Here is a 27010-nt window from a genome sequence, read left to right on the forward strand (position 1 = left end):
TCCTGGATCGGTCGGTAGACCGATCCAGCCGCATACAGAAGCGGTACAGCTTCTGGATCGGTCAGCCGACCGATCCAGAGCCTTCTTCCGTGCCAGTATCAAGCTGGATCGATCACGGGATCGATCCGACAACCCAATCGATCCATGGATCGATTGAAATGCCTGATTACAGCTAGCAGGACATCCGAGAGGCATAGAATATCTCCCCTAGCATGTGTACGACTCCTAGGTACACCTAGAATATTAAGTTCAGTTTACAGTAATCAGTTTAGTAAAATTTTAATCAATCCAGATTTTTTGCAATAGTAATTTAACACAGCATAACGTAACGGTCAGGCCTCGCAGCCTAGTCAGTAGGAGGCGGGTCGTTACAGATAGGTTCACAAATTTTTATATGGAAAAAGGCTATAAACATGAATTTTTCACCCCTAGGACTCCTCAACAAAATGGAGTTGTTGAGAAGAAAAATAGGGTTTTGCAAGAGGCCACTCGGAGCATGTTAAATGAATATTCACTTCATAGTTTCCTATGGGCCGAAGCAATTAATACGGCATGTTATGTGCAAAATCGAACATTAATACATAGGTTTCTAGGAAAAACACCTCATGAGTTGTGGTTTGGTAAACCACCTACAATTAAGCATCTTAGATTGTTTGTGTGTAAGGTCTATATCCTAAACACCAAAGATCACTTGGGAAAGTTTTCCGCTAAGGCGGATGAGGGGATACTTGTAGGTTACTCAAGTCATAGCAAGGCGTATCGAATTTACAACAAAAGATCAAAATTAGTTGAAGAATCACTAAATGTTATCTTTGAAGAAAATCCTTCTTCGAACTCTATAAGAACAAACGATGAAGAAATACATTTTGAGTTAGAGAAATTAACACTGGATGGAATAGATCATCAAGGAGAAGAAAATCAAGAAAGTGATGGTGAGAAAAATGAATCTTTGCCACTTGAACCCGAAATTATAATAAATCAAGAATCAAGACCTACTAGGAGTCATGTAAATCATCCCTTAGATCAAGTAGTAGGAGACATCACTCAAGGAGTGAGAACTCGATCTTACTTTAGAAATGAAGGAAGCCAAGTCGCCTTAATATCTCAAATAGAACCAAAAACCATTGATGATGCCTTGTTTGATCCCGATTGGATTTTAGCAATGCAAGATGAACTATCTCAATTTGAGAGAACTCAAGTTTGGGATTTAGTTCCTAGGCCTACAAACAAATTGATTATTGATACAAAATGAGTTTTTAGAAACAAACTTGATGATAAGGGGATAGTTGTGAGAAACAAAGCTAGATTGGTTGCTAGGGGTTTCAATCAAGTAGAAGGGTTAGACTATGATGAAACTTATGCACCCGTAGCAAGATTGGAGCCAATTAGGATGATGTTGGCATTTACCACCCACAAGGGGTTCAAATTGTACCAAATGGATGTAAAATTAGCATTTTTGAATGGTTTTATAAAAGAAGAAGTATATGTTGAGCAACCACCCGGGTTTGAAAATTTGGAGTGTCCAAATCATGTATATAAACTTAAAAAAAAGCCTTATATGGGCTAAAACAAGCTCCCCGGGCGTGGTATGAACGATTGTCAACATTTCTAGTATCAAAAGGGTTTCATAGAGGAAAAATTGATCCCACTTTATTCTTGAAAAATAGTGGTAATGATATGTTTGTGGCCCAAGTATATGTAGATGACATTATTTGTGGTTCTACAAATAAAGATTATTTAAATGAATTCATTAATCACATGGAGAGTGAATTTGAAATGAGTTTGGTTGGTGAATTGACATTTTTCCTAGAGTTACAAATTAAGCAAACAAAATAAGGCATTTACATTCATCAATCTAAATATGTCAAAGAGCTATTTAAGAAATTTGGAATGGAAAATGCAAAGTAAATATCTACTCCCATGGCCACGAGTACTAAATTGGATAAAGATGTTGAGGGGAAAGAAGTTGACTCCAAGGTGTATCATAGTGCTATAGGGAGTCTTCTCTATCTTACGGCTAGTAGACCCGACATACTTTTTGTCGTAGGTATATGTGCACGGTATCAATCTTGTGCCAAGGAGTCACATTTGAGTGTCGTTAAGCGAATTCTTCATTATCTCAAGGGGACTCAAAATGTTGGTCTTTGGTATCCTAGAACCGAAACTTTTGACCTAGTGGGCTATACCGATTACGATTATGCCGGATGCAAATTGGATCGCAAAAGTACTAGTGGTAGTTGTCAATTTCTAGGATCTTCTTTAGTGAGTTGGTCAAATAGAAAACAACGTTGTGTAGCTCTCTCCACAACTGAAGTGGAATATATTGCCATGGGAGAGTGTGTATCACAATTATTGTGGATGACTCATACTCTAGAGGACTATAAATTTACCTATAACAATGTTCAAGTTCTTTGTGATAATGTGAGTACAATCAACTTGACCAAAAATTCCGTTCATCATTCAAGAACGAAACACATAGAGGTTAAACATCATTTTATTCGTGATCATGTAACTCGAGGTGATATCATTTTAAATTATGTTGGATCAAAATCAAACTTAGCCGATATCTTCACTAAACCTCTTCCCGAAGTTGAATTTAGCTTTCTTAGAAGGGAATTGGGAATGTGTTGTATTGATTAAATCACATCCTCCATGATCACTTCATAGGTCAAGCTCTTTAAGTTTTATTCACCTTAACATTGCCTCTCACAAGAACATAGGATTGTCCTCTTAATATGATTTAGATGGGGTGAGAGGTTAGGGACATTTATCTTGGTCATGATGCTTGTTATGATGCATTATTTTGGTCAAGAAAAGTAGTTTTCATATAAAACATTCATTTGTCCAATCATAGGGAAAGCACGTGTACAAATCATGTGCACGTTGTCCTATGATTATGATTGAAAATTTTTAAACTCACCATATGCACCATACTTATTTTTGAAACCTTGATAAGACTCACTCAAATCATTGATGTTTTCGACAATTTTTAATTTTGTGTAAATCTTGTCTAGGGAGTGTCGCTTTTTGTCGACTTTTATTTTTCCATGATAATATGTGATATCTATAGTATCTACACAAAATTTTGTGATTTTTAGAGTTGTGTGCAATTGTTTGTGCATTTCTGAAACTTGGATCTGAAAGTTTTCGAAAGTGAAGTAATATCCGACCTCCCAATCGATCGGTTGATCGATTGGGAGGCTGGCGTTTCTCTACAGATAGCATCTGAATCGATCAATGGATCGATTCAGACCATTCCAATCGATCAATGGATCGATTGGACCGCGGTTTCATTTTTCCAGAAGGCATCTGAATCGATCAATGGATCGATTCAGAGAGGGTTAATCGATCGATGGATCGATTGGGATGTTCTTTCGATTTTCACAGAAGGCATTTTAATCGATCAATGGATCGATTCATCCAGTTTGAATCGATCGTTGGATCGATTGAGACGCATATCCCAATTTTCACAGAAGGCATTTTACTCGATCAATGGATTGATTCGTCCCGTTTGAATCTATTGTTGGATCGATTGAGACGCATCTCCAAATTTTCACAGAAGCTTCGTGAATTGATCGACCGATCGATTCACCTGCTCTCAATCGATCGGTCGATCGATTGGGGATTTAAAACTCATCTTAAAACCCGATTACCCTAGTTTTTCTCTCACTCCTCATTTTCACTCCCGACGCTTTTCGTGCCCTAGCTCTGTGTCGATTTCCTCGGTGACTCTCCCGCCTGCATCGGTCAGTCTCTCCGGCGAAGGGCGCTCTTCAACCTTCCTCCAGCTTCTTTTTTCCTCTCTCGGCGACCAGGGCAGCCCCTTTTCTTCTTCTCCGCGTCACTCGCACACAATGCGAACTCAAAACCCTAAGTACTGTCTTTACTTCTTTCTCATTTTTCTTTGGTTCTTGCTCCTATACTTGAACTAATCCACTTATCTTGTGTGCTTTTGTGTATTGTTTTGCATTATCCCTCATGCATTGCATTACCTGCACTATTCTTGCATTTTTGCATATCTTTCGCTACATCTTTCTGTTGCACTGCAAAATCGTGTGCCACCTCTTGTTCTTTTTCATCTCCTATCCCACAGAAAGAAACAAAAAGTTCGTGAATCGGGCGAAGGATCGTCCGTACCTCCATCACGTCCTCAACCTCCTACTAATCCGAGATTCCCTAATGCTGCTATGCAGCAAGCCTTTAGCAAACACACTTTCAAACTCATAACTCCTAGATCTGTTGACTTTCAATACTATAGGACATCTTATTTTGATACCTATAACCGATTCAAACACTATAAACTTGACTCATTGTTAACCTGTGAGAGGGATGTCAATGTAAGTCTTGTCTCCGAATTTTATAATAATTTACACACTTCTGATGGTGTAAATTATCGCACTCGCGTTGCGAAACGGAGTTTGGACTTCTCCTATGAGATTCTTCGATCTTATCTCGACTGTCTACCATCCAACAATGATTTTGTCTTTTATCCCAATCTTCCCGATGAGTTGCCTCCACCTTTTGAGCATATTAGCATTGCATCCATGCATCAGCTCCTCTTTGGTCGTCCTCGTCCGGATGGGCCAAATGCTCAAATCACTAAATTTTCTTCGCTTGAGTTATCGGCTGAGAACGCCGCCTTGTTTAAAGTGATCATCAACTGCCTTTTCCCCATTGTTTCTCATGCCTTAGCCACTCTGCGACCTCCTCACATGTTTGCCCCCTATGCCATCTGTCATTCCCTTGACATCAACATCGCTCTGAACATCTTTCATTGCATCATTCATTTTACCCAGCCCGTGCAGCAGACGGTCCACATGCCTTTCGGGCATCTTATAACAGACTGGCTGGAGTCCCAGAAGATAGATGTCTCCCGGGGACGGCTGGAGCACATGACTGTTGCTTATTCTCGAATTTCTTCCTGCTCCTTCACGAAGACGGGCTTAGTTGGTGGTCCAGCGGGAGTTCGATGGTGCGATGGACGTGCTTTTGGTGAGGGACCCAGGGCTCACCGCAGGGGGGATGCACAGGCATTGGTTCCTGCGGCAGATGATGTTGAGGAGGATATTCCCGAGCCAGCTTCTCCGACATTCGAGGAGACTGTTGACACTCGCCTAGAGGAGCTGACCATGGAGGTAGACAACCTACGTTCCACGATGGATACCATGTTCCATCGACAGACTTCGATGCAGGCGACTACGGATGCATTAGTGGATTTAGTGAGCTCCTAGGTGACGGGTCATCCGTCTCAGTCTGCTCCATCCACAGCTCCCACTCCCCATGCTGAGGATGCTGCTGGTGTTGACTCTGCGGCGGTTCCTGCTCCAGCTAGTACGGCTGCTCCTCCTGCTGCTGCTGATCCCACTCCTTCGGGAGACGAGCTCATCGAGTTTTATGTCTCCTTGTGATATGTTATTGTACATCTTATAGATGGTTGTTATGGAGTCCTTATGTGAACTCTATTTTATTTTTGGATATCTGATATGCTACTTGTTCTACCTTTTTATTTTGTTTCTACTATTCACGTGGTTATATTTTGTTGATATCTGTGTGGTTTAGGGGGAGTAATCCTTGGGTTTATTGTGTTTGCTTAGTACACATTTTGAGAGGGAGTTCTGTTTTTTTTTTATATTTGACAAAGGGGGAGATATATGTTGAAGTTCATGCTAAATAAAATCTAAATTGAAACTCAAGCTTACTGTGTATGCTCATACTTACTGCTTATGTTTAACTTAGATGATTTTCAGCATTGTTGCAATCATTATTTATCATTGTACTATTATGGTATATTGGAAATTGGCCTAAACTTAAATAGATTGTCAAAATCAAAAAGGGGAAGATTGTTGGTGCAATCATGCCCTGGAAGTTTCAATGTGTTGACAATTATTTAAGTTTAGCTTAATACGTTGGATCGAACATACATTGTGAGTTTGCAGGAGAAGTTCTTGCAGGTCAGAAGACCGGATGCAAGGCAAGAGAAGTCCAAGAAGGTTGAGGACCGGATTCTTAGCAAAAGAATCCTTGCAGGTCAGAAGACCGGATTCAAGGAAAGAGAAGTCCAAGAAGGTCGAGGACCGGATTCTTGGCAAGAGAAGTTCCTGCAGGTCATAAAGTTGGATGCATGATCCCTCACGTATCAGAAATCGATTGGAAAATTGATTTAGACATGGCTGTGAGGCAAAATGCCTCTGGATCGATCAGTCGATGGATTGGAAGAAAGCCAATCGATTGGCTGATCGATTGGGAAGGTTCTGCATGAAGCATAGAGTGCTTCTGGATCGATCAGCCGATCGATTGGGGAAAATCAATCGATCGAGCAATCGATCCAGGAAGCTTCTGTGCGAAGCACAGAATGCTTCTGGATCGATCAGCCGATCGATTGGGGCAATCCAATCGATCGAGCGATCGATCCAGGAAGCCTCTGTGCGAAGCACAGATTTCCCTTGGATCGATCAGCCGATCGATTGAGGTTACTCAATCGATCGAGCGATCGATTCACAGAACTGCGATTTCACGAGCAGAGGTCTGAATCGATTCAAGAACTGCACCTATCGATTCAAACTCAAGTGAAGCAATCTAAGCCGTTGATCGTGACACGATGGTTTGCAACGGATACTTATGAATCGATCCAAATATGGCTCTGATCGATTCACGGCAACGGCTACGTGAGAAACGGCTAGTTTTCTCAACGTTTAATGGCATGGAAGAAAAATAAAAGACATTAGAAAAGAAGCATATACTGTTCCATTGCTCTCCAAGGTCTCAACTCTCTCAAGTGCTTAAGATCTTCAAAAAGTGCTCAAGTTCAAGATCTCCATCTCGCTACTTTCTCAAATCTCACTCTGCGAAGAAGAAGCATTTTTAAAGCCTGTAATCTTTCTTTTCTTCTTCATTGTAGTGAGTGTGATCCTTTACTTTGGAGAGGGAGAGTTGTAACCTTGTAAGGTTTCTCCACCTTCGGTGTGACTCCGAGAAGGAGGGTTTTGATAGTGGAAGAGTGTGAGTCGTGTGGATCCTTGGACTAGTCACCTCCTTGGGGAGGTGGATACCAAGTAAATATCAGAGTTAGCATTGTCTTCGAGTCTCCGCTACGCAAAATCAAGTTGATCAAGAAAACGAAGTGAGTCATTCACCCCCTCCCCCTCTAGCTCAACCGATCCTAACAGTTTGGTGAGGATGGAGGCTTAGGGCCAGCGGAAATTTTGAAAGGAGATGGAGCTTTAATGTAGGGGTTTAATAAAAGGTGGAGGCTTAGGGCTTTGTCTCTCTTTTCTTCCTTTACAAAAAAAAATATTGGACCTAATCTTTATACTAAGATTACTACATAAGAATTTTAAAAAAATCTAAAAAAATATTTAAATAACTTTTACACACATTGAATAATAATTATCTAAATTTGGGACATTAAATATACCTTTAATCAAGTAAAGAGAGTTAATTAAATTAATTTAACGTTATTCTGAAAGATATAAAATTACATTTCAACTTACACACTCTATCCCATTCTAATTATGTATGAAGTTAGTGTGGTTAGGTGTTGCACACTACACCTCTAACCCACAGAAACCAACGGTAACATCTACCCAGAATGCTATAAATAGCATCCTGGAGGTAGGAGTTAAATACAACAACTAGTAATCAATTTCTATACTCCTTACTGAGCTATCAACGACTGTAAGTAGCTTCTTCGTCTTCAACGAAGGAGATTCTTATTGAACTTTCACTTGTCTTGTATTAACAACCATCTAAGTTGTAACCAAGTAAACTCTAGTGTCTCTTACGCTTTTATGTTGTTTATTTTAATTATTTAATTAATTGTCTATCCTTGTTAGTTCAAAATCAAGAGATTTTTTCTAACTCTTATTTCAGGACTATTCACCTCTCTCAAGCTGGCCTAATGTAGACCAACAATGCATGGTAAGGAATTTAAAAAGTTGTTTAAATCTATCAATTTTGACAAGTCACAGGCTAAAAAGCTTCTATGGAACAAAAGAAAAATAAGGTGCTACAACTGTGAAGAATGACATATTAAAGATAATTGCCCCAAATTGAAGAACAAAGTAAAAGAAAAGGACAAAGGAAGGTCGAAATAGAAGAACCTTAAAGCGACGTGGAGCGAATCATTATCATTTGAGTTTGAGAAAGAAGAATACGCCAGACTAGCACTAATGACCAGTCACCAAGAATTAGATGACAAAAGCACCTCAACAAAGAGCATCAATGAAGGAGAAGCGTCTATTGATGAGTCCAACACAATAAGTGAGATACGTTTCTTACATTTTGATAAATTATAAGAAGCTATAAAAATGCTGAGTAGATCACTTTATAAAATTACGATGAAATATATAAATTCAAAGAATAATAGAAAATTTTGACAAACTTAACAATAAAAATGCAAAACTAAAAGATCAAATAGAATTATTAAAAAAGAATTATGCATGCTCAAATTCGAAGTTTTCACAAATCTTAAATTTTATAAATTATGAAGGATTAAACTGGTACATGAGAAATTATTGGGGCCAAATTGTAAAAATTACTAGAAATATTATTTCAAGAAAATATTTATTTAATACAATATGTAATAATTTATTTTGGATATAAAATCTATTCTATCCTATTAAATTAATTTTATGTGCATACTTGAAATTAATTTTAGTTGAATTTTTAAATGTATTGACTAAATTAATTGTCCGTACACTTTCTGTTTGATTTTTTTTGAAGTTTAAATTTTTTTCTGTTCTAAAAATTATATTATCTATTGGTAGAAAAAATTTCAAGATTTTTTGACAGAAAATAATTTTTTATAAATTTTTTACCTAAAATAAATTTTTAAAATTAAAAATTTTTGAGATTATTTTTTGAAAAACTTTATTTTTTTTTTAGAAAATTATTGTTATATTTTGAATGTTTAGAAAACTCAATAAGATTTTTATAAGTCAAAAACTATTTTTAATCATTGAATTTTAAAAATTCATATTTCTATTCAAAAATATTTATTTTAGCTATAAAGAAAATATTTTTTTGTAAATTTTTTTATCATGATCTGAATGTTTCTACTTAATATTGACAAAAAAGTTTAGGATTTTTTTTAAAAAATTAAAAATAATTTCCAATTTTTTTTGAGAAATCTATCCTTTAAATATATAAATTATTTTCCTTGAAATTAATTGCGTTAAAAATACATAGACTTTCCTCACATATGTAACTCCCTAAGAAAAAGTTTTCATATTTTCCTACTAGTTTTCAGGTTTTTTTCCTATTTTTGATGTGATTAAAGAGGAAAAATTATAAGGGTTAAGTTGAGGGGGAAATTGTAAAATTTGAGATTGCAAAATTTAGCTTGTACATTTGTAATATTTTACTTGTACTTAATTACAAAATTAATTGTGTTAAACAATTTTAAATTATTTATTTACCGTAACATTAATTCGGGTTGATGCACATCAAAAAAATGGAGATTGTAAGTACCCCAGATTAGTTTCGATGTGATTAACTCGGTTAAGGTAGGCTGTGTATTTGATGTCTTGTGTCTAAGTGTGCAGGGACTTAGGAACACAAGAGGTCCAGCGAAAGACGCAGCGAGCTAGAAGGATGACGCTAGAAGCGAGTCGATCGACTCGGTGCATTCAAAGGACGAGGAGCTGTGGAAGGGTACACCGATGAAGCGAGAAGGATGCACATACGTATCCAAGGGATGAGAAACCAAAGAGGAAGCTTGCTCGAGGAGAAGGCCAGAATTGGGTTCAAGTGAGCTTAACTCTGGACTGTCGGAGCATCACCCAAGCGAGCACGAGGAAAACAATAGTCAATGCTGAAATTGACCATTCATGTGAACGCACTTCGGATAAACCAAAGGCACCTCCAACGTTTAGCTAAGTTCTACTTCAAAAAAGACTGAAGGCGCCTCTGATGGACTGAAGGCGTCTTAGATGGACAATAGCTGAGGCGCCTCTAGTTGATCGGAGGTGCCTCCAATGAACATTAGTCGTTAGGCTACCGTTGTGATGAGAATAACATTTTATCCACTTGAAGGTGCCCTGGATGGCTTTGGAGGCGCCTCGGATGGCTTTGGAGGCGCCTCCAAGCCATGTTAGCAAATGATAACTTTTTCTGGAATGATATGAATAACACCCTAGAATTAAAAGTTCAAAACACACCTTGTACTCATTTCTGTATTTCATTTTCTATGCTTAATTTCTGTAAAGAGACTTTTTCGCCCGAAGGAGATCTTCATAAGTGTGTTTCATTTTCCTTGGATTAGCAATCTTCTGATTGAAAACCAAGTAATTCTCTTTGTGTCTCTATCTTTTTAATTAGTCTCTTAATTCTTAATACAAGTGTTCATAATTAAGTTATAAGTCGAGAAAGGGTTGAGTTTATTTTTGCAGGACAATTCACCCCCCTCTTGTCGCCCATCAAGGGACCTATAATTGGTATAAGAGCGATGATGCTTCAGAAGGACTAACTGCCGACCGAAACAAAGAAACCAATGGTCGGATCAAGCATCGTTCCATCAAAATTCGAGGGAGATTCACACACTGGAAACACCGAATGGAGGTATTTCTAAAAACTGACTTTGAGATTCGTTTAATAATCAAGTATGATTTTGTAGTTCCTATGAATCAAAACGGAGACGAGAAGGAGAAGAGTCTTTGGACAAATAAAAAATAAAATGATTCCATAGCAAATAACAGAGCGGAGTATCACTTGCTGAGTGTGCTACCACCTCAAGAAGTCAACCGTATCGGAAGCTACTCGTCGGCTAAAAAAACTCTGGGAAAAATTCCTAGAACTCCACGAAGGCGTAGCCGAAGCCAAGCTCATAAGACGAGACATACTTCGGAACAAACTGATGAATATCCATCTAGAAAGAGGTGCGAAGGTAGTCGATCTACACGGGAAGGTCAAAGAACTAATCACTAGGCTCGAAAACCTCGGTGAAATGGTAACCAACCGGGACTCGATACGCTACACACTCAATGCATTTCCCAGGACTCCAGAATGAACCTCGATAATCGACGCATACTACATCTCAAAGGAGTTGGAGGTAAGTACCTTAGAGGAACTCTTTTCTACTTTAGAATTACATGAAACCAGATGTGTAGGTACAATAAAAGAGTCAAGCCAGATTCTGGTACTAAATGCAACCAAGAAGGATGAACCTGAGTCAGACTCAGAAGGAGATCAAGAAGCTTACATGGTAAGAAAATTCAGAAAATTCTTTAGATCTAACAAATTTAAAGAAATGCATAACAGGAAAAATCCAAGAAATAGAAAAAGGGTTCGATGCTACCAGTGTCAAAAGGAAGGACATATAAAAGAGGACTGTCCAGAACATAAAAAAGGAAAAAAGATAAGATGCCCAAGCAAAACAAGCGTAAGAATCTAAAGGCTACTTGGGATGAAAGCTCATCATCTGAGTTAGAAATAGAAGAATATGTCAGACTAGCACTGATGGTGAGCCATGAAAAGCAAAGCATCTTAGAAGCCAGCATCGATGAAGGGGGAGCGACTTCAGATGAATGCAGCGAAGCAGGGGGAGACTCAGGCTTCAAGTCTGATATGGTAAGTGAGGTATGCCTCTTACCTCCCGATCAACTCTATTTTGGTATTAAATCTATGGAAAAATCAATGTGCAAGTTAAAAAGTGAAAATGATAAATTAAAAAATGAAAACTTAGAAATAAAAAGAATTTTAGCAAAATCATGTCTAATAGAAGATTTTGAAAAAGTAAAACTTGAAAATGCTAAATTAAAGGAACAAATAGAAAACTTAAAAAATTCTACATGTTCAAATATTTTTATTTTAAATGTTAGAAACTATAAAGGATTAAATTGGTACTATGGATTTGACAAAGGTCAAATTAGAAAAGTGATAAAAACTTATATCCCTAAAAAAATACTTAATTAACTAGTAGGTAGAAACTTATATTGGGTTCTGAAATCATGCCTAAATTAAATTATTCGCATGCTCTAATTTTTTTTAGTGTCAAATAAATTTCTTAGCATGTGTTCTGTTAGAATTTAATTTTCTGAGAAATAAGATTTCATCACACAGCATCGACAAAAATTAAAGTTATTTTTGTTTACTTTTTCTATGAATTTCTGAACAAAAATCATTTTTTTTTAATTTAAAAATATTATTTTTACTATTTTTTTTGCAAAACTCATTGTTTTTGTTCCAAGAAAAATAATTTCAAAATTTTGTGAATTATTTACACCCATGCCAATTTTTAATATTTAAAATTCTCGATCACTAAGATTCTAAAAGATTAATTTTTCTGCACGACATTAATTTTTCTGCACGACTACTTAAAATTTATTTTAACTTAAAAATTAATTTAACTTAATTTTGTTTTTTTACCTAAAAATTTATTTAAACCTCCAAATTTTTTACCACATAAATTTATTTTATGTTCTCGTGTAAGTTTTATCTTTATGTTTGGATGACTCTGATTAATCGTTCTCATAATTAATTAAATTTTTCACCAACTAGACTTTCTTGTAAATTTTCTTAATTATTTTAAGCTTACCCCTATTTTGAATGTGATCAAAGGGGGAGAATTAGAAGTTAAGTTTAAGGGGGAGGTATATTTTTCATAGAAGTTAAGTTTAAGGGGGAGGTATATTTTTCAAACTATTACATATCTAAAAGTCTTAAAATTTGAATATTTATTTCATGTCTTATTTTACCCTAACTTAATTAAGGTTGATTCATATCAAAAAGGGGAAGATTGTAAGTACCCCGTCGAGGTTTTGATGTGATCAATCGAGTCAAGTTAGGTCCTGTTGTTATTTGATGTCTTGTGTCTAAGTGTGCAGGAACTTAGGAGCACAAAAAGTCGAGCGAAAGATGCAACTAGCGAGAAGGATGACACGGGAGAGAGCTGACGGGCTCAATGCGTCTAAGGGATGAAGTGCTGTTGAAGAGTACATTGGCAGACGAGAAGGAAGCGTGTGACATTTCCGAGGGACGAGAAGCCGGAGCGGAAGACTGCTCGAGAAGGCTGGAAGTTGGGTTCGGTGAGCCCTATTCTGGATGGCCGAAATCACCCAAGTGAGTAGAGCCGGAGCGGAAGACCCAGATTGAGGTGAGCAGAACCAGAGTAGAGGGCCCAAACTGAAAAAGTCAACCATGTTGACTGTGTGGGTCCAGGTGCCCGGAACCTAAATTTTATCACCATTGACGTGGACTTTGACCGACGCGTAGGGGAGAGAATTCTATCCCACTCCAGGCACCTCGAACCATTTTAGATACTTCGAACCCTTTCAAGTGCCTTGACCAATGCTATAAATATGGCCTTGGTCCCAGAAGCTACAAGAAACAAGAATTTTGAGAAACAACACTTGTGCGCTTCTCTTTGTTAGTTTAGCTTCATTTTTTTCTGTGCGTTAATTTCAGTAAAGAGACTTCTCTGCCCGAAGGAGATCTTCATAAGTGCACTTCATTTTCCTTGGATTAGCAATCTTCTGATTGCAAATCAAGTAATTCTCTTTGTGCCTCTATCTTTTTAATTAGTCTCTTAATTCTTAATACAAGTGTTCATAATTAAACTATAAGTCGAGAAAGGGTTGAGTTTGTTTTTGCAGGACAATTTACCACCCCCCTTCTTGCCGATCATCAAGGGACCTACAATATAATCATCTTCTGACACTGTAGTCTGACGAGAAGTTCAAAATGAGAAGAGTGATGTTGATAGCAGTGCAAGTACTCATGAAAGTGATGACAGTGGTAATGCATCTTGTAGTAAAATCTATTTCCCCCTACTCTACTACTGGAGCCATGGACAAGTGAGACAGATTACACAATGCAACTCAAGATTCTGATCATGGAACTAGAAGTGGTATTATTCAATATCAATGTCAATATAAATGTGACAAACAAAGGAAAACCTATAATTATCAAGATATGCATGATAGTTTAGTTGAGATTGATTTTGATCAAAGTTCATCATACTCAACCTTCTTATTATAAATATGATGCATCATATGGTGATGCATCATATGGTGATCCATCATGCTAGAACTTAGGGGCGTATGCTTATCTTATCCTATGCCTGTACCTGTACCTATTTCGATTTCAGTGATGCTAGTTCGAATCCAACTTCCAATTATGAATCGAGACACATTGATGAACATGTGAAAAAATCAATATCAATATTGCATGTCATGGGATGATTATTTAATCTGGGTATTGGAAACCTATGGAATTGACCTAAGTAAAATGTTGCAAGAATCAATGCTTCCATTTGATTCATGTCATTTCTTTTGGTACTAGAAAGATAATATATGTATCAATTTTAATTCCAAGTTATTTAGAGATTAATTTTCTTTAAAAAAATGATATTTAATTATTTTTAATTTATAAAAAATTCTTCAAATTATTTTATTAGTTTTTTTATTCATACAACAACAAATAATTAAATAGTTTAAATTATTACCAAACAAAATAAAAAATATATACTTTGGTTATAAGGGATGTGATGAATTTTTGAATACTTTTTTTCTTCTTATTTTTGTAAACAGAAGTTCATTGATTCATTGGTTTAATTTGGAACTCTCCGATAGAACTTTTTTCTACTCTAAAATAAAAGAAAGTGATAAGATCGAACCAATCTTTACATTTATTTGTGACCATAGAGGAATCGTTTGAGGTCGAGGTCTCGTGTATGATTTTGAAATAGCAATAGGAATAGTATTATTTTTATCAACTATAATTATCTAATAGTTTAAGTAAAGTTGATATAGTTGAAACACAGTCCAAATATGGTTTTGGAGGTGGAATATGTGGTGTCAACCTATAAAAATGAACTTATAATCTATAAAAATGAACTTATAATCTGATGATCAAGGGACCATTTAATAGATGCAAAATTAATTGAGGGATCATTTCCTCGATTTTTATTTGTATTATTTCTATTCCTCGGTAATCGAAGCCTAAAAATCTATGAACTAGTTCATGATTTACTAACCAATCAAATAAACGATCTAGTTGCATCTTCTTGATTTCTTCTCAGGTTTAACGTTATCTGACCTAATTAATCATTTTTTATTAAGTGTTTCAATTTACAATGAAATTTTTAAAGAGTGACCGTTTTTTTTCTTATTCTACACAAAAGAATCTTACCTTTCCTGATTCACTAATTCGAGGAGGAGGAGATACTAAACTTTTGGATTAAAAAAATATTTTAGAAGGTATTTCTAAAATAGATGCAGATTGATAGAGTAATTTTTTATCATAATTTCCCATATGAATACTACACTGAATATAAAACTCATGATTGATAGTAAAATATCAATTTTCATATTAAGAAACAATTTTATCTTCAAGGATTTATCTAAATATCTTTTTATGAAATTTCGTTATAACATCTATAACAACCTCTGGTTTAGATGCGCAACCCGACAAATAGACATCGACAGGAATTAACATATCGACTCTGTGAACAGTACTATGAGAATCAATATTGATGATTTCCAATATCCAGTATTGGTTTTATACTATCATAGCCCTATGCTATCTGTCTTAGTTAACAATCATTGGGAAGGGAATTCAAACGTTGCCCTTGTGTGGTTTTGATCAGATGATCTGTTGTCTTTTTGTGCACTAGTTTTCTCTCTATGAAATGAGGTCGCTGGTCGATAGGATCTTAAGCACACCCATTTGCAGTACTAGCCCTATCCATGCGTGGTAATGAGGGGTTTCCTATTGGGGGTGTTTGGGGTCTCGAGTGAAACTATCTTATCCTGGCATATGTTACCCCTTGTGCGACAGATAGGTGTTTCCTTGTTGCTTCGCTATCCACCCTCATCTTGCTCTTATTAGACCGGGTATAGTATTGAGAGAATTTCCCGACACGCCTTCTCAACCTTGTATAGGACAAGTTCATAACTCTGTTTCGGGTGCACTTTGAGTACTTCAATGGATGTCACTAAACTCATCACCTATGTCCCATGCGCCTGAGGAATCAAATACCTCAATTAGAGTCTCTAGCACTACCCATCTAGTTGTCTCCATTAATCATATTAAAGTGTCCAACAATTAAAAATTTATATATAATTAATATATAATTTATTTTTAAATTATACATAATAAATATATTTATCTAATAATTATTATATATAAATAAAAAATATATTAAAATTCTATCAACACGATATAATACTATTTCAATCTGATATGGAAACCTCGACTCATATTGAGATTTTAAATCTTAAATTTAATTTAGAAAGTCGGCCAACCTTCAATAACTATTTTAAATGCCCCAAAGAATTTCTCAAAGCGGCAAAAGGGAAAGAAGAGAGTGAATGGGAGAGGAGAGAAGCAAGCCAAGATTGCTTATTTGAATATGAAAGGGCGGGATAGAAAGGAAAGAAGAAAGTTTCCCCCATTCTTTTGTTCCCCGTTCTGTCTTGCTAGCTGAGGTGAGCTGACCTCCTTTGCTGGATGGTGGTTGCATCACTGCAATCGCAAAAGACTTCTTCCGATAGGATGAACCCGATAAAGCATCTTTTAAGCCCCACAACAATAATCCTCATTAAATAATAATAATAATAATAATAATAATAATATCAAAAATGTCTGACAAACGATCCAATCACGTAAAAATTTTCCATCAATCATCAAGATAAATTAAAAAAGTACACCAAAACTCACCCTAACAGTCAACATTTTTAGATCCATTATCCATTAAGAAATTTTTTTTAATAATATACAGTAACTGGATCTCGAATTCTAAATATCTAATTATCATCAGAGGTCTAACCATGACTTCAGACCCTCTGTCCAGGAGGCAACAAGTCCTCATTGAGGTCACAAATCTAACCAAGGTCAACGATTTACAATTCTTTCAGGTTGTAAAAAAGAAAATATAAGTTTGCATACAAGCACAACATAGTGATCGAGAATCATCGTAACAGTACAAAATGAAAAGAGAGGAAACGAGAGAATATCTTTCATTACAACTTTCAAAACAACTTACATTTTCATATAACAAACAAGAATCCAGCTTGATATCATAGTTGCAGGACCAATTAGTTTGTAAACATTTACTTTGCTAGGAAACTTGATCTTCCATGAAGTACCTCGATAGAATAAACATTCAAATGCTAAAGCTGTACATTATTAGTAGGTGCATAGTTTGGAATGTCATTGGATTATTAGTAGTCTAATATAACGAATGGCTATTACAGTTAGCATAAACAGAAAGTATACACATGGAACCAAGTCACCATGATGCAAGGAAGATCTTCCGAATCCCACAGTATATTACATAGTACCTAAAATTTGGTCAAGACATAAAAGAGACGTATTCAGCATACAAACATAGGATATCAAAGACTAAAACCGCAAGCAATAAAAAAGGTAAAGTACCAACATCATAATTCATAGCAATAACCAAATGATTTTATAGACATTAGGTCAGCTTATGTTAAAAAATATGGAACCATTGTACAAAGTTTAGACAACAATATAGCATTTAATGACCAAAGAGGCACTATCTACATTTCAATTTTGCATTCATTTTGTTGTCTGCCAAAGCAATTGTGAGTGACAGGGTGATAGTTTATGGGTATATGCAAATGAAGCCAAAGCAGTCAAGAGAATGGCAATTCCGCTAAACAAAACTTTGATAGCATAAATAGGAAGCTATTATCATCAGTTCCGTATCTCATATCAGTTGCCCGCTAATCTGGACAGGACAAAGCGCACTTTTACAATTGTATTCTCTAGTGGCAAACTTTAGGCAGTGAGTGAAACCTAAGTAATTAAAACTCAATTTAGGCATGTTTGTGAAAGGTGGTCTATGGATGCAGTCTGCAGCTGCTGATTTGGTCAATACAAATCAAGCAATGGAACAAAGAGTAACAGAAACTATTGGTATCAATGACATACAGATGAAATCAGTTAACCTATTCTAGGAACTAAAATAGTAAAACATCAAATGGAATGTACATCCAAGTACTGGTAATAGACACAAAGCAACATTGATAAATGACATTCACGATCAGATATTAAAAAAAATTAAAAGAAGAATTTTAGAGCAAACCATCACTTGATCGTCTGTTTAAATAGTTTGATCATGTTTGAGACCTCGTGGAGGGATTAGCATGGAAAGCAGATTGCCTATTTGATCCTCCACGAAAATCCAATGAAGATGTGGTCCCTACAAGGGACTCTCCTATACTCAATTTTGACATACCCACAAGCTCATCAATATTTATTGGAGTCTTTGATCGCACTGCTGTTGGCTTAATAATTTCATGAGTCTGTTGCTCCAAAGTATCCATTTTGTATCCTGACCAATAAGCGGAAGGAAATTGTATAAATGGAGAAAAGTATGAGGGAAGCATTAAAGGATAAGTGGGCTGCTGAGCTTCTGGTTGTGGCACTTCTTCGATTATTTCCACTTTAGAATCCATTGATTCATCTTCCTCATTCAGAATTGGAGGTATTGGAAGCGGCTTGTTATTTTGTGCATCTGATTCTTGGAACACTAACAAAGTTTGAGGTTCAAGGGGCTGGAAAACAAAATGAATGACGATCACAATTAATATGAAAATGATCAAAAGACACCACATGTGAAATAAAAGGATCTGTGGACCCTTCCAATTCCCACACTTTTTTTTCAAATCACAACATAAACATCAATTGAAACTAGCATCAATCCTTGTGAAAACCACAAATATTAAGCCGTATTTATAATTTAAGCAAAAAACTACACAACTACAATTCACAGGTTCAGCTCAATAGGTTGTCGTACGATAACTGCAACTAATTACTGGTACTCTTATCTTCTTTGACTTAAACCTCTTGAAGACTTTCTTTAGGACACCTTACATTTGAGTTCTATATAGAAATATCAAGGTCTTTTACTTTTGTACCTATTAATCCCTTCCAGTTCTCTAGGGATACTTCATTTGCAAAGTGATATCAGAGGAATGATTGCAGTAGATGGTTTAAGGGCATCTCTAGTATATGTCACCCAGAATATGGAAAATAAATATAATGAGTAAAGTATATGAACACCGTCTTACTATGTTGCTATGACATGTAGTCCCATTTTTAAAATCTCCACTCCATCATATTGCTTATTCAAACCTACCTTATTGTAATTCAAAGAGCAATCAATCAGTTTAGAAAAACATGTAGACATCCAATATGTTAATATGATGTTGTTTCATCCTAATGTAGTTTTGATGGGTTTATTAATCAAGAAAATAACAAAAACAAGTATAACTGTGTGCTAAATAGCACAGTGAGTGGGGGGGAGTAACCTCATCGGCTTCCATATCAAAGAGGCTTGATCTTCTCTTTCTTCTTGTTATATTAGATTTACGAATAAAATACTTCTGTGCGTGGCTAGCCACTTGAGTAGGTGTCCTTGATACCACATAGTTACGAGATATGCCACGCCAATCGCCTTTACCAAGCTTTTGCAATCCGAGTAAAAACATTCTATGCTCTTCTTCAGTCCACGGATTACCTGTAAACATATTCAAAAAATACAGTAAATCCATCAACACTCTGATACCATACTAAAATGTTAGTTTAAAGTTAAAAAGCTAAAAGTGACAATCTTTTGTATAAAGAGAGTAGGAATTAATGTTTATCCCCATGTTATGTGATACACGCACTCTCCTGTCATCACTAAGATGTGGAATGAATTGAGGGACTGTAAAATCAACAGCTAAAAAACACCTATTTCTGAAAAATGGGTATAAATTGCATCGACACAACCATTTTGCAACAAATCATTTATCCAATGCAGAGAATAGGTGGTGGTTATAGGAAGCTCAAAAAATTGTTGTCTGTACCTTTGTCTTTTTCTCTTTTTTTTTCAATCACATAACACTATCAGAATCAAATGAATTCTTATTCTTCAGGTGCCTTTGATTTAGTTTTATTTTTTCCCCTTTTCTCCAATCATGTAGCCCTATCAGAATCAAATGGATCCTTCAGGTAAGTTACAAAGTGCATTAAAAAGTACCGACAAAGAATGCCCCAAAACACTAACACAGAACATGCTAATTCTAAGCATCATATACACAATAAGGATGAGTCATGACGTTAACAAGTATACTTGTTGTAGAAATCTACCAAAAGTTCTCATTAGTGTTGCCGGCCACAAGCAAGTGAACAAAAATCATCTTTTTAGCAGGTTTACCAAAAACATAGGGCAAAATAAGTAAGCGATACGAAGGGAAGGGAAAGACTCACCTTTTTTCCTCTCGCGGCAGCTCGCGGACGACCCCTTCACGAAGTCCTCCGATGCGTAACCGTCGGTGGCCGCGCCAGCGGCGGGCTCCGGCCCGTCAGCAGGGGAGGCGCCTCCGCTGGATCCGGAAAGTAAGGATAGGTTCCCCATGCTGGCGCTCTTCTGAATGGAACCGTCGGTGAGGCGCACGCCGAAGAGCTTCACCCCGCCGCGGTTGGGGCACGTCCGGGAGTTGTGGCCATTGTGGCTGCAGTGAGAGCACCGGCGCATCATCTTCCGCCACCCGTCGCCGCCGGCTCCACCGCCGGCGGTGGCCGATCAGCCGAATAGATAAGGAGTAGGGTTTGGGTTGGAGAGATGCACCTCTCGCCTCGCCACGCCACGCCACGCCACGCCAGGCAAGACGAGACTCGAAAGAGGAGAAACGATTAAAAATCGGAAAGGGGATAAATAGCTAACGAAATTTGCTTACCACTCCTTATCTACCCAATCATTTACCTTAATTTGAGATGGATAATAGCTGAGCCCCACAGAGTCAACCTACAATATACGCCTGAGGATATTTCTATTTTGATCCTGGAGTTTTGATGTTCTCAAAACACCTCCAAGATCTTTCAAATTTGCATCATTTCACCCCTAATTAGTACGTCAAGTCAAGTACGGGTGCTAATGGTTAAAAGCGAACTGTTTTTTTTAATTAAAAAACTAATTATAAGATTTTCTTTTTATTAAAAAAATAAAATATGGACTATGAATGAAAAGTTCATCTAGAACAAAGAAAGCTTTTCGTGAATTATTTTGAATAGACCTGACTTAAAAATAACTTAACATGAATTAATCTTTTGGGCAAAAATTAAAAACAAAACCATCATTTATGAAATCGTCATCCATTTTCAATTAAAGTCAAATGAAGATCCAATTTAATAAAAACTATCTACAATACACTTATTATACGACATTTAGCCGTGTAAAAGTTATTAATTATTTTTTTAGAATTATAGAAACCAGTAATTAATTTCTACCATAATAATTTTATATATTTTGATTTTACTTTTAGTAATAATTTAGTTAAAATAATATGTTAATGAAGAATTTCATGACATTCATTATATTTTAAATGATCATTATGTGATCATGGTTAAAAATTAGTTGTTAACTTCTAGAATTAGTTGTTAACTTCTAGAATGGTGACCCTATATCATTTCAATTTAATATTACAATATGTATCTGCTAACTTCTAATTAATATTATAAAAACTACTAGGTTTTACAACATCAAATCCATAAGTATTTTTTATGATAAAATGCTCATTTAATATTCTTTTTTTTAAAAAGCACTAAACTAATATTTCTCTGAGCCGCTTTTAATTTCCACCCTAATCATTTTAATAATTGTAATAACTATTTATAATTTCCATCCTAATTTAAAGCTAATTTAGAGCATCCATATCAAATATCCTATTCAAATATTTTACCTGAAATTTTAAATAAGGTAATTAAAAATTCTTTGTATCAACTACCCTATCGATTCCCTAAATTATGCATTTATGAATAGTACTTCTCTAAATTTAAGGAATATATTTCATTTCCTAAACATTATAAAAGAGAGAGAAGAAATAGGAAAGCTGATATATAATGTATTAGAAAGTGGATATCCAAATTTAATAAAATAATTTTTTTACTCTAAATTATACATTTTAGATAGAGAAACTGATGTGGATGATCTCATAGTGAAATCTCCTAAACGTTTCTTTAAATATTTAGGGAAACTATTAAAATTATTCAGGATAAATTTAAAATATTTTAATGCCATAAAAAATTTTAAATACTTGCCATCCGCCATAAATATTATCATTATTAATTTATTTAATGCACAAATGATATGGCATACACACTCAATTTCATCATTCCGTTAAGATGAATTATTTATGCTAATAATTAGGGGCTTAAACTGACAGTAATTTAAGAACCCTAAAAATGTTTTGACAAACACAACATTTTAATAGGGAAAGTAAGCTTTGCAATCCTAATAACACCAATTAACAAATGATAGCAACAAGAGAAGAAATACAATATCATCCAGCGACAGAACCATAAACAGATTACAAATGAGCATTCTCTATTAGACTTTAAAAACAATAAAAAAAAAGTAAAAATAAATAAATTGAAATTTATGGCTCACATACAAGTTTATAGGCTGATTAAATTATCTTTAGGTACTTCATCTATCCTATGCACATCAAATCTATATTGTAGTCTTCAGTTTGTGATGCTGTGAACTTCTTCCATCTCACAAGAGACTTGAGAAATTCTTGTACCTGCGAGGGGGTGAAAAATTGTTCACGCCACACACAGAAAACTCAAGTACAGCAATAGATTCGGAACCCACCTCAGATGGGTCTCTCAGGGAGTAGTAAGCATTAGTTTCCTTTGGCACATTCGAAACTAAGATGCCAAATCCATGGATTCTCTCTCTCAAAACCTGATGGTTTTTAATTTTTTGTGATTTCAATTCGGGGGTATTCATAATGCATTACTTAAGTTCACTTTTGTCAACGGAATTACGTTAATACCTTGAATGCATCTTCATCGGTACGATCATCTCCAACATAAATTGGGAGCACATCGTTGCGTTGGCTAAGCTGCAGTGATTCAAGAAGAAACTCCACGGCTTTTCCCTTGTTCCAGTCTATCACAGGGCGGACCTCTAAAACCTGCACCATGGAGAAAGAAAAGTAATGATAATGGTAGCCAGCAGAGTATATTGAGCTAAGAATTATGAAGTTAGTATATTGAGCTAAGAATTATGAAGTTATCTCCTTTTGGAGTTTACCTTCCGCCCATGGGTAACACGCAAACGTGGAAAACCCTTTATCAAGCCAAATACACGAAGTCCAACTTCATCCCACATCTGAAATGCAAATCAACAAACTATGATGTTAGACAGTTAAATATATGAATTTTTAAGAAAAAAAAGAAAACCCCTTAAATTAAAGCATTGTCTTGGTCTTCAATATTATCATTTGAATTTATTCTCACCCTTTTATCCACATTGCGGTAATGTACAGAGACGCAAAACTTGTTATTCTCTACTTTGACACCTATGATATTGCTAGTGATCTCAATGAGGGATTTATACACCTGTGAGTATGAACAATCATTAAGGAATTTAGGACTATGTTGGATTAAGTGAAAGGCATACCTACCTCATTGATCATTGGTAGAAATTCCCTAGCAGGTTGGAAGAGATGTACTTCTTTACCCTGGAAACAGTCTTGTATTAGCAAAAGAAGAAAGCATAACGATGAAAGGAAAATATTTGGAACTTAATTCTCCTGTCACATATAGTGAATAGATATTATCCAATTGATAATCATAACAAATGTGTTTTGGTTTATATGGTGCAAAGCAATCAAGAGCTAGTAATCTAGAGTATGACTTCAAATGTGGATCCATATCAGTCAACATGGTGAAAACTTGGCATTTCGACGGATAAAGATATGATGCCATTTTGAAAGATGTTCTTTTGTTTTTGAAGAAATGTTAAGAGTGGTCAAAGTTTGTTGCAGTCCAGAAAATATATTCAAGAGGATATACTTCTGTACCTTACTATCAGTCGTCTTAATGCAGACTGGATGATCACCAACAGATTCAGATATTCTGATTGGACCCATTATATCCATCCCATGACTGCCAGCATAATACAGCTCCGATAACTTGACAAATTCATGTACCTGATAAGAATGCATTCTCATTCCATCAATCAACATTTCAAATAATTATTCCTAAACACTTGTGCTAATGTATAATGATGACAAGGTATACCTTGTCACGAGACCTTCCGCTAATAATTGCAGTGGGGAAATGATTAGCAGCTTCTCTTACAGCAGCACGCATCTAAAACAAATCAATAATCACAAATAAAATAAGAACCTTAATTCTTAAAGAAACAACAAAAAGAAAATTAAAATTATTCTATTATGCACAGATTCATGAAACTAATAAGCAAACTTACTGCACTTGACATGAATGCATGGTCAGGATTATCCACAATTGGTGAAAGAGTTCCATCATAGTCCAAAAACAATGCAACTGTCTTGCATTTAGCATAACTTGTGATTAGGTGAAAGGAGTTTAAAGCGGATGGATAATTTATCTGCAGGTACGAGAGAGAGAGAGAGAGAGAGAGAGAGAGAGAGAGAGAGAGAAGGAAGTTAGAAAAAATGTTTTCCTGAAACTAATTTAAATTCTGAGTTTTAATAGTTTCAGTGAACCCACCATCCAGGTTTGATAAGCAGCATCATTGTCATCTAATTGACACTCAGAGATCAGGTCCTTGTTCAACTTTTTGCGAGGTGAAGATACTATTATTGCATCCAACCAACCGTTAACATGGGCATTATGAAGTTTACAATTTAGTATTTTGGGAAATGTTAGATACAAACCAGAAGATGAGAATGGCAATGCTGCAGGAGAGCATGGCGTCATGTTAGAGGGCAAGCCCAATCTTGACTTGCTCAGAGATGCAGGATCAGTGAGGACAGGTGAATTATGGTTTGACTTCAAATCCATTGATTCGTTGACAAAGTGTTGCTCCACAAGCAGTATAATCAAACGTACTCTTGGTTGATTAATCTTACTCTCTCTTACTTTTCCTAAACATCATCCAACCCTTTTATCAATGAAAAACCACCTCTTTAATGTGTTCTTGTCAGTTGATGAGTTCATGCAGTCCATCAAGGAGATGCCACCTGATGACTAAGGTGCTAGAGGTCAGGAAAAAAAAATAGGAAACCATATTTACAGAAAAAATAATTTAGATAGTATATATATATATACCTTCTCATTGCAACGCCTATAGAGCATTTACACGAGGCTACAAATCATTTGAGCTAGTATGCCCTTTACAAGAATCAAATCTTTATCACTTGAATCACATGAACTGAACAGACCCAAAATAAGAAATGATTTAATTCAATATTGACATCATTATAATTGTTTTAGAAAAAGTCAAGTTGTAAAATGAAGGATAGCACAAAAATTCATATAAATTCACCTTTTATACAGATGCTACTCTTGAAATTAAGAGGCTAAGAGTGCCAAAGCAAATACGTTAGCTTTGTACATTCCTTACAAAATGGCAGAAGACTACTTTTGTATACATTAACTTTGTACAATTTCATAATGATCTTAACCTAGATGTATTTTCAAATGCATACAATTGGAAGGTTGGTGAATGCTAAATCAGAATGGAACTCGTATATTAAAATAGTAGTCATTTGAGAGGGAGATGTTCTTTCTAATATATAGACATACTAGCCTGTCACACTTATCCATATGAGATAAATGGATGTGTGGAGTATCTAACTTCAACAGGCCCTTTCACCCAATCAGCACTTAATGGTATAGTTCTAACTTTGATACCATGTTAAATTGAATGGTGTCAAATCCATCCCAACATGGCGCTAGCTTTTTGAAAGGGGGCACCTTCTAATATATATAGATAAGACTAACCTTGTGGAGCATCCTAGCTTCAATTAATAGTGAGTTCTCCAGCTTATAGGGGAAAAAGGTTGTTTTTCTGAGTTACACTAACGTGAAATATCACGGGAAGACTGTCTCAGCGTATAAGAATATTAATATCCATCCTTTTTCCAGGTCGACTGACATGATCGAATAAAAACATATTGGGCAAGACGATTTCTACCAAAGTGATTTTTTTTTGTAAAGTTTGTAAACGTCAGAGCTTCTGATACATTAGAAAAAGAAAAGAAAAACTAAAAGAAAAGCACAAAAGAACTAGATAATTCACGAGCAATCTTAGGTGGCCTTTTAGGTGGTGTAAATGTAGAAGAAAGCCTGCAAAAAGGAGACTCTGCATTTACCACTCTCCTTTTTTATCGACGATTTGTTCCACTACAAGGAGGCATCACGGCGAAAAGCTGAGAGGCTCCCCCTTTTCTTACAAAGCACAAACTGAGAAATATGTGCAGATACACAGACGAGGTCGAAGAAAACGACAAAAGGCACACCAGCAACCCAACTAATGGGTCCACGGAGGGCGTCCATGTTCATCCACAAAGCACCTTAGTTCATTAGCCGAGATATCATTTAGGCAACAGCATGTTACACTGATTTATCCTACTGTTCATAGTTAAGAATCTCCAAAACCCAAATCTAAAACACCAAGCTAAGAGGAAAATATTGAAAATCTCGCCCAAAATAGACTACCTAAGAGAAAAATCCTTTTTTTTCCTTAACTTCTCAATCCTCGACTTCGAGAAATGCTTAAAACAATAAATAAAAAAAAAGCTATAAATCATCATACAACAACAACAAAATGCAAAAAAAAAAATCATAAAAAAGTGCGACACTCCACATCTTCCATCAATAAAAAAAAAGGGAAAACGAGAAATCATTCTACTCACGTCGCTGCCGTAATGCCGCCGCCGCCGACCAAAGCGATCTCGTCTCGCAATCCAAGGCGAAAGAAACCCAAACCCTACCAACAGACGAAGACACCAGGAGAAGGGATCGAGAAGAACGCCGCGGAGAACGGGGAAAGCAAGGGGAGAGGGGAGAGGGGAGAGGGGAGAGAGAAAGTTTATATAGCTCGATGAAGGCGTCGTATTTATAGTGCCTCGGTCTGCTGAAATGGAGACGTCCTCGCCAAGGCATACTTAATGCTTTAATTAATTCATTAAATGATTATTAATAGAAACTTACTGCAGAATTCAAAAATAGCACCCTGTTTAATATCCCGTAATAAATTAGTAATTAAGTATTAACGAAA

General features: G+C 35.9%; 2 protein-coding genes across 4 annotated transcripts; both read right to left on the reverse strand.

Moving 5' to 3' along the window:
- Nucleotides 1–16932: 16932 nt before the first annotated feature.
- LOC122020376 (transcription factor MYBS3-like) lies at nucleotides 16933–20644 on the reverse strand. 2 transcript variants are annotated; one of them, XM_042578285.1, is made up of 4 exons: nucleotides 20221–20644; nucleotides 19278–19486; nucleotides 18056–18521; nucleotides 16933–17279 (listed from the first exon to the last, which is right to left on the reverse strand). In XM_042578285.1, the coding sequence occupies exons 1-3, from the start codon at nucleotides 20489–20491 to the stop codon at nucleotides 18081–18083; spliced, it is 921 nt and encodes a 306-aa protein (XP_042434219.1). In that variant the 5' UTR covers nucleotides 20492–20644; the 3' UTR covers nucleotides 16933–17279; nucleotides 18056–18080. The 2 variants fall into 2 exon arrangements, with proteins under 2 accessions (XP_042434219.1, XP_042434218.1); XM_042578284.1 differs by having other exon boundaries at nucleotides 18050–18521.
- A 1699-nt stretch (nucleotides 20645–22343) lies between these two features.
- LOC122020797 (probable trehalose-phosphate phosphatase 2) lies at nucleotides 22344–26797 on the reverse strand. Of its 2 annotated transcripts, XM_042578821.1 has the most exons (13): nucleotides 26646–26797; nucleotides 25057–25159; nucleotides 24663–24975; nucleotides 24496–24581; nucleotides 24233–24373; nucleotides 24043–24114; nucleotides 23823–23951; nucleotides 23424–23480; nucleotides 23257–23358; nucleotides 23051–23128; nucleotides 22791–22931; nucleotides 22607–22699; nucleotides 22349–22535 (listed from the first exon to the last, which is right to left on the reverse strand). In XM_042578821.1, the coding sequence occupies exons 3-13, from the start codon at nucleotides 24787–24789 to the stop codon at nucleotides 22443–22445; spliced, it is 1119 nt and encodes a 372-aa protein (XP_042434755.1). In that variant the 5' UTR covers nucleotides 24790–24975; nucleotides 25057–25159; nucleotides 26646–26797; the 3' UTR covers nucleotides 22349–22442. The 2 variants fall into 2 exon arrangements, with proteins under 2 accessions (XP_042434754.1, XP_042434755.1); XM_042578820.1 differs by having other exon boundaries at nucleotides 22344–22535; nucleotides 24496–24975.
- Nucleotides 26798–27010: the final 213 nt, after the last annotated feature.

The sequence above is a fragment of the Zingiber officinale genome, chromosome 9A (genome assembly GCF_018446385.1).
Source record: "Zingiber officinale cultivar Zhangliang chromosome 9A, Zo_v1.1, whole genome shotgun sequence".
Classification (NCBI taxonomy): domain Eukaryota; kingdom Viridiplantae; phylum Streptophyta; class Magnoliopsida; order Zingiberales; family Zingiberaceae; genus Zingiber; species Zingiber officinale.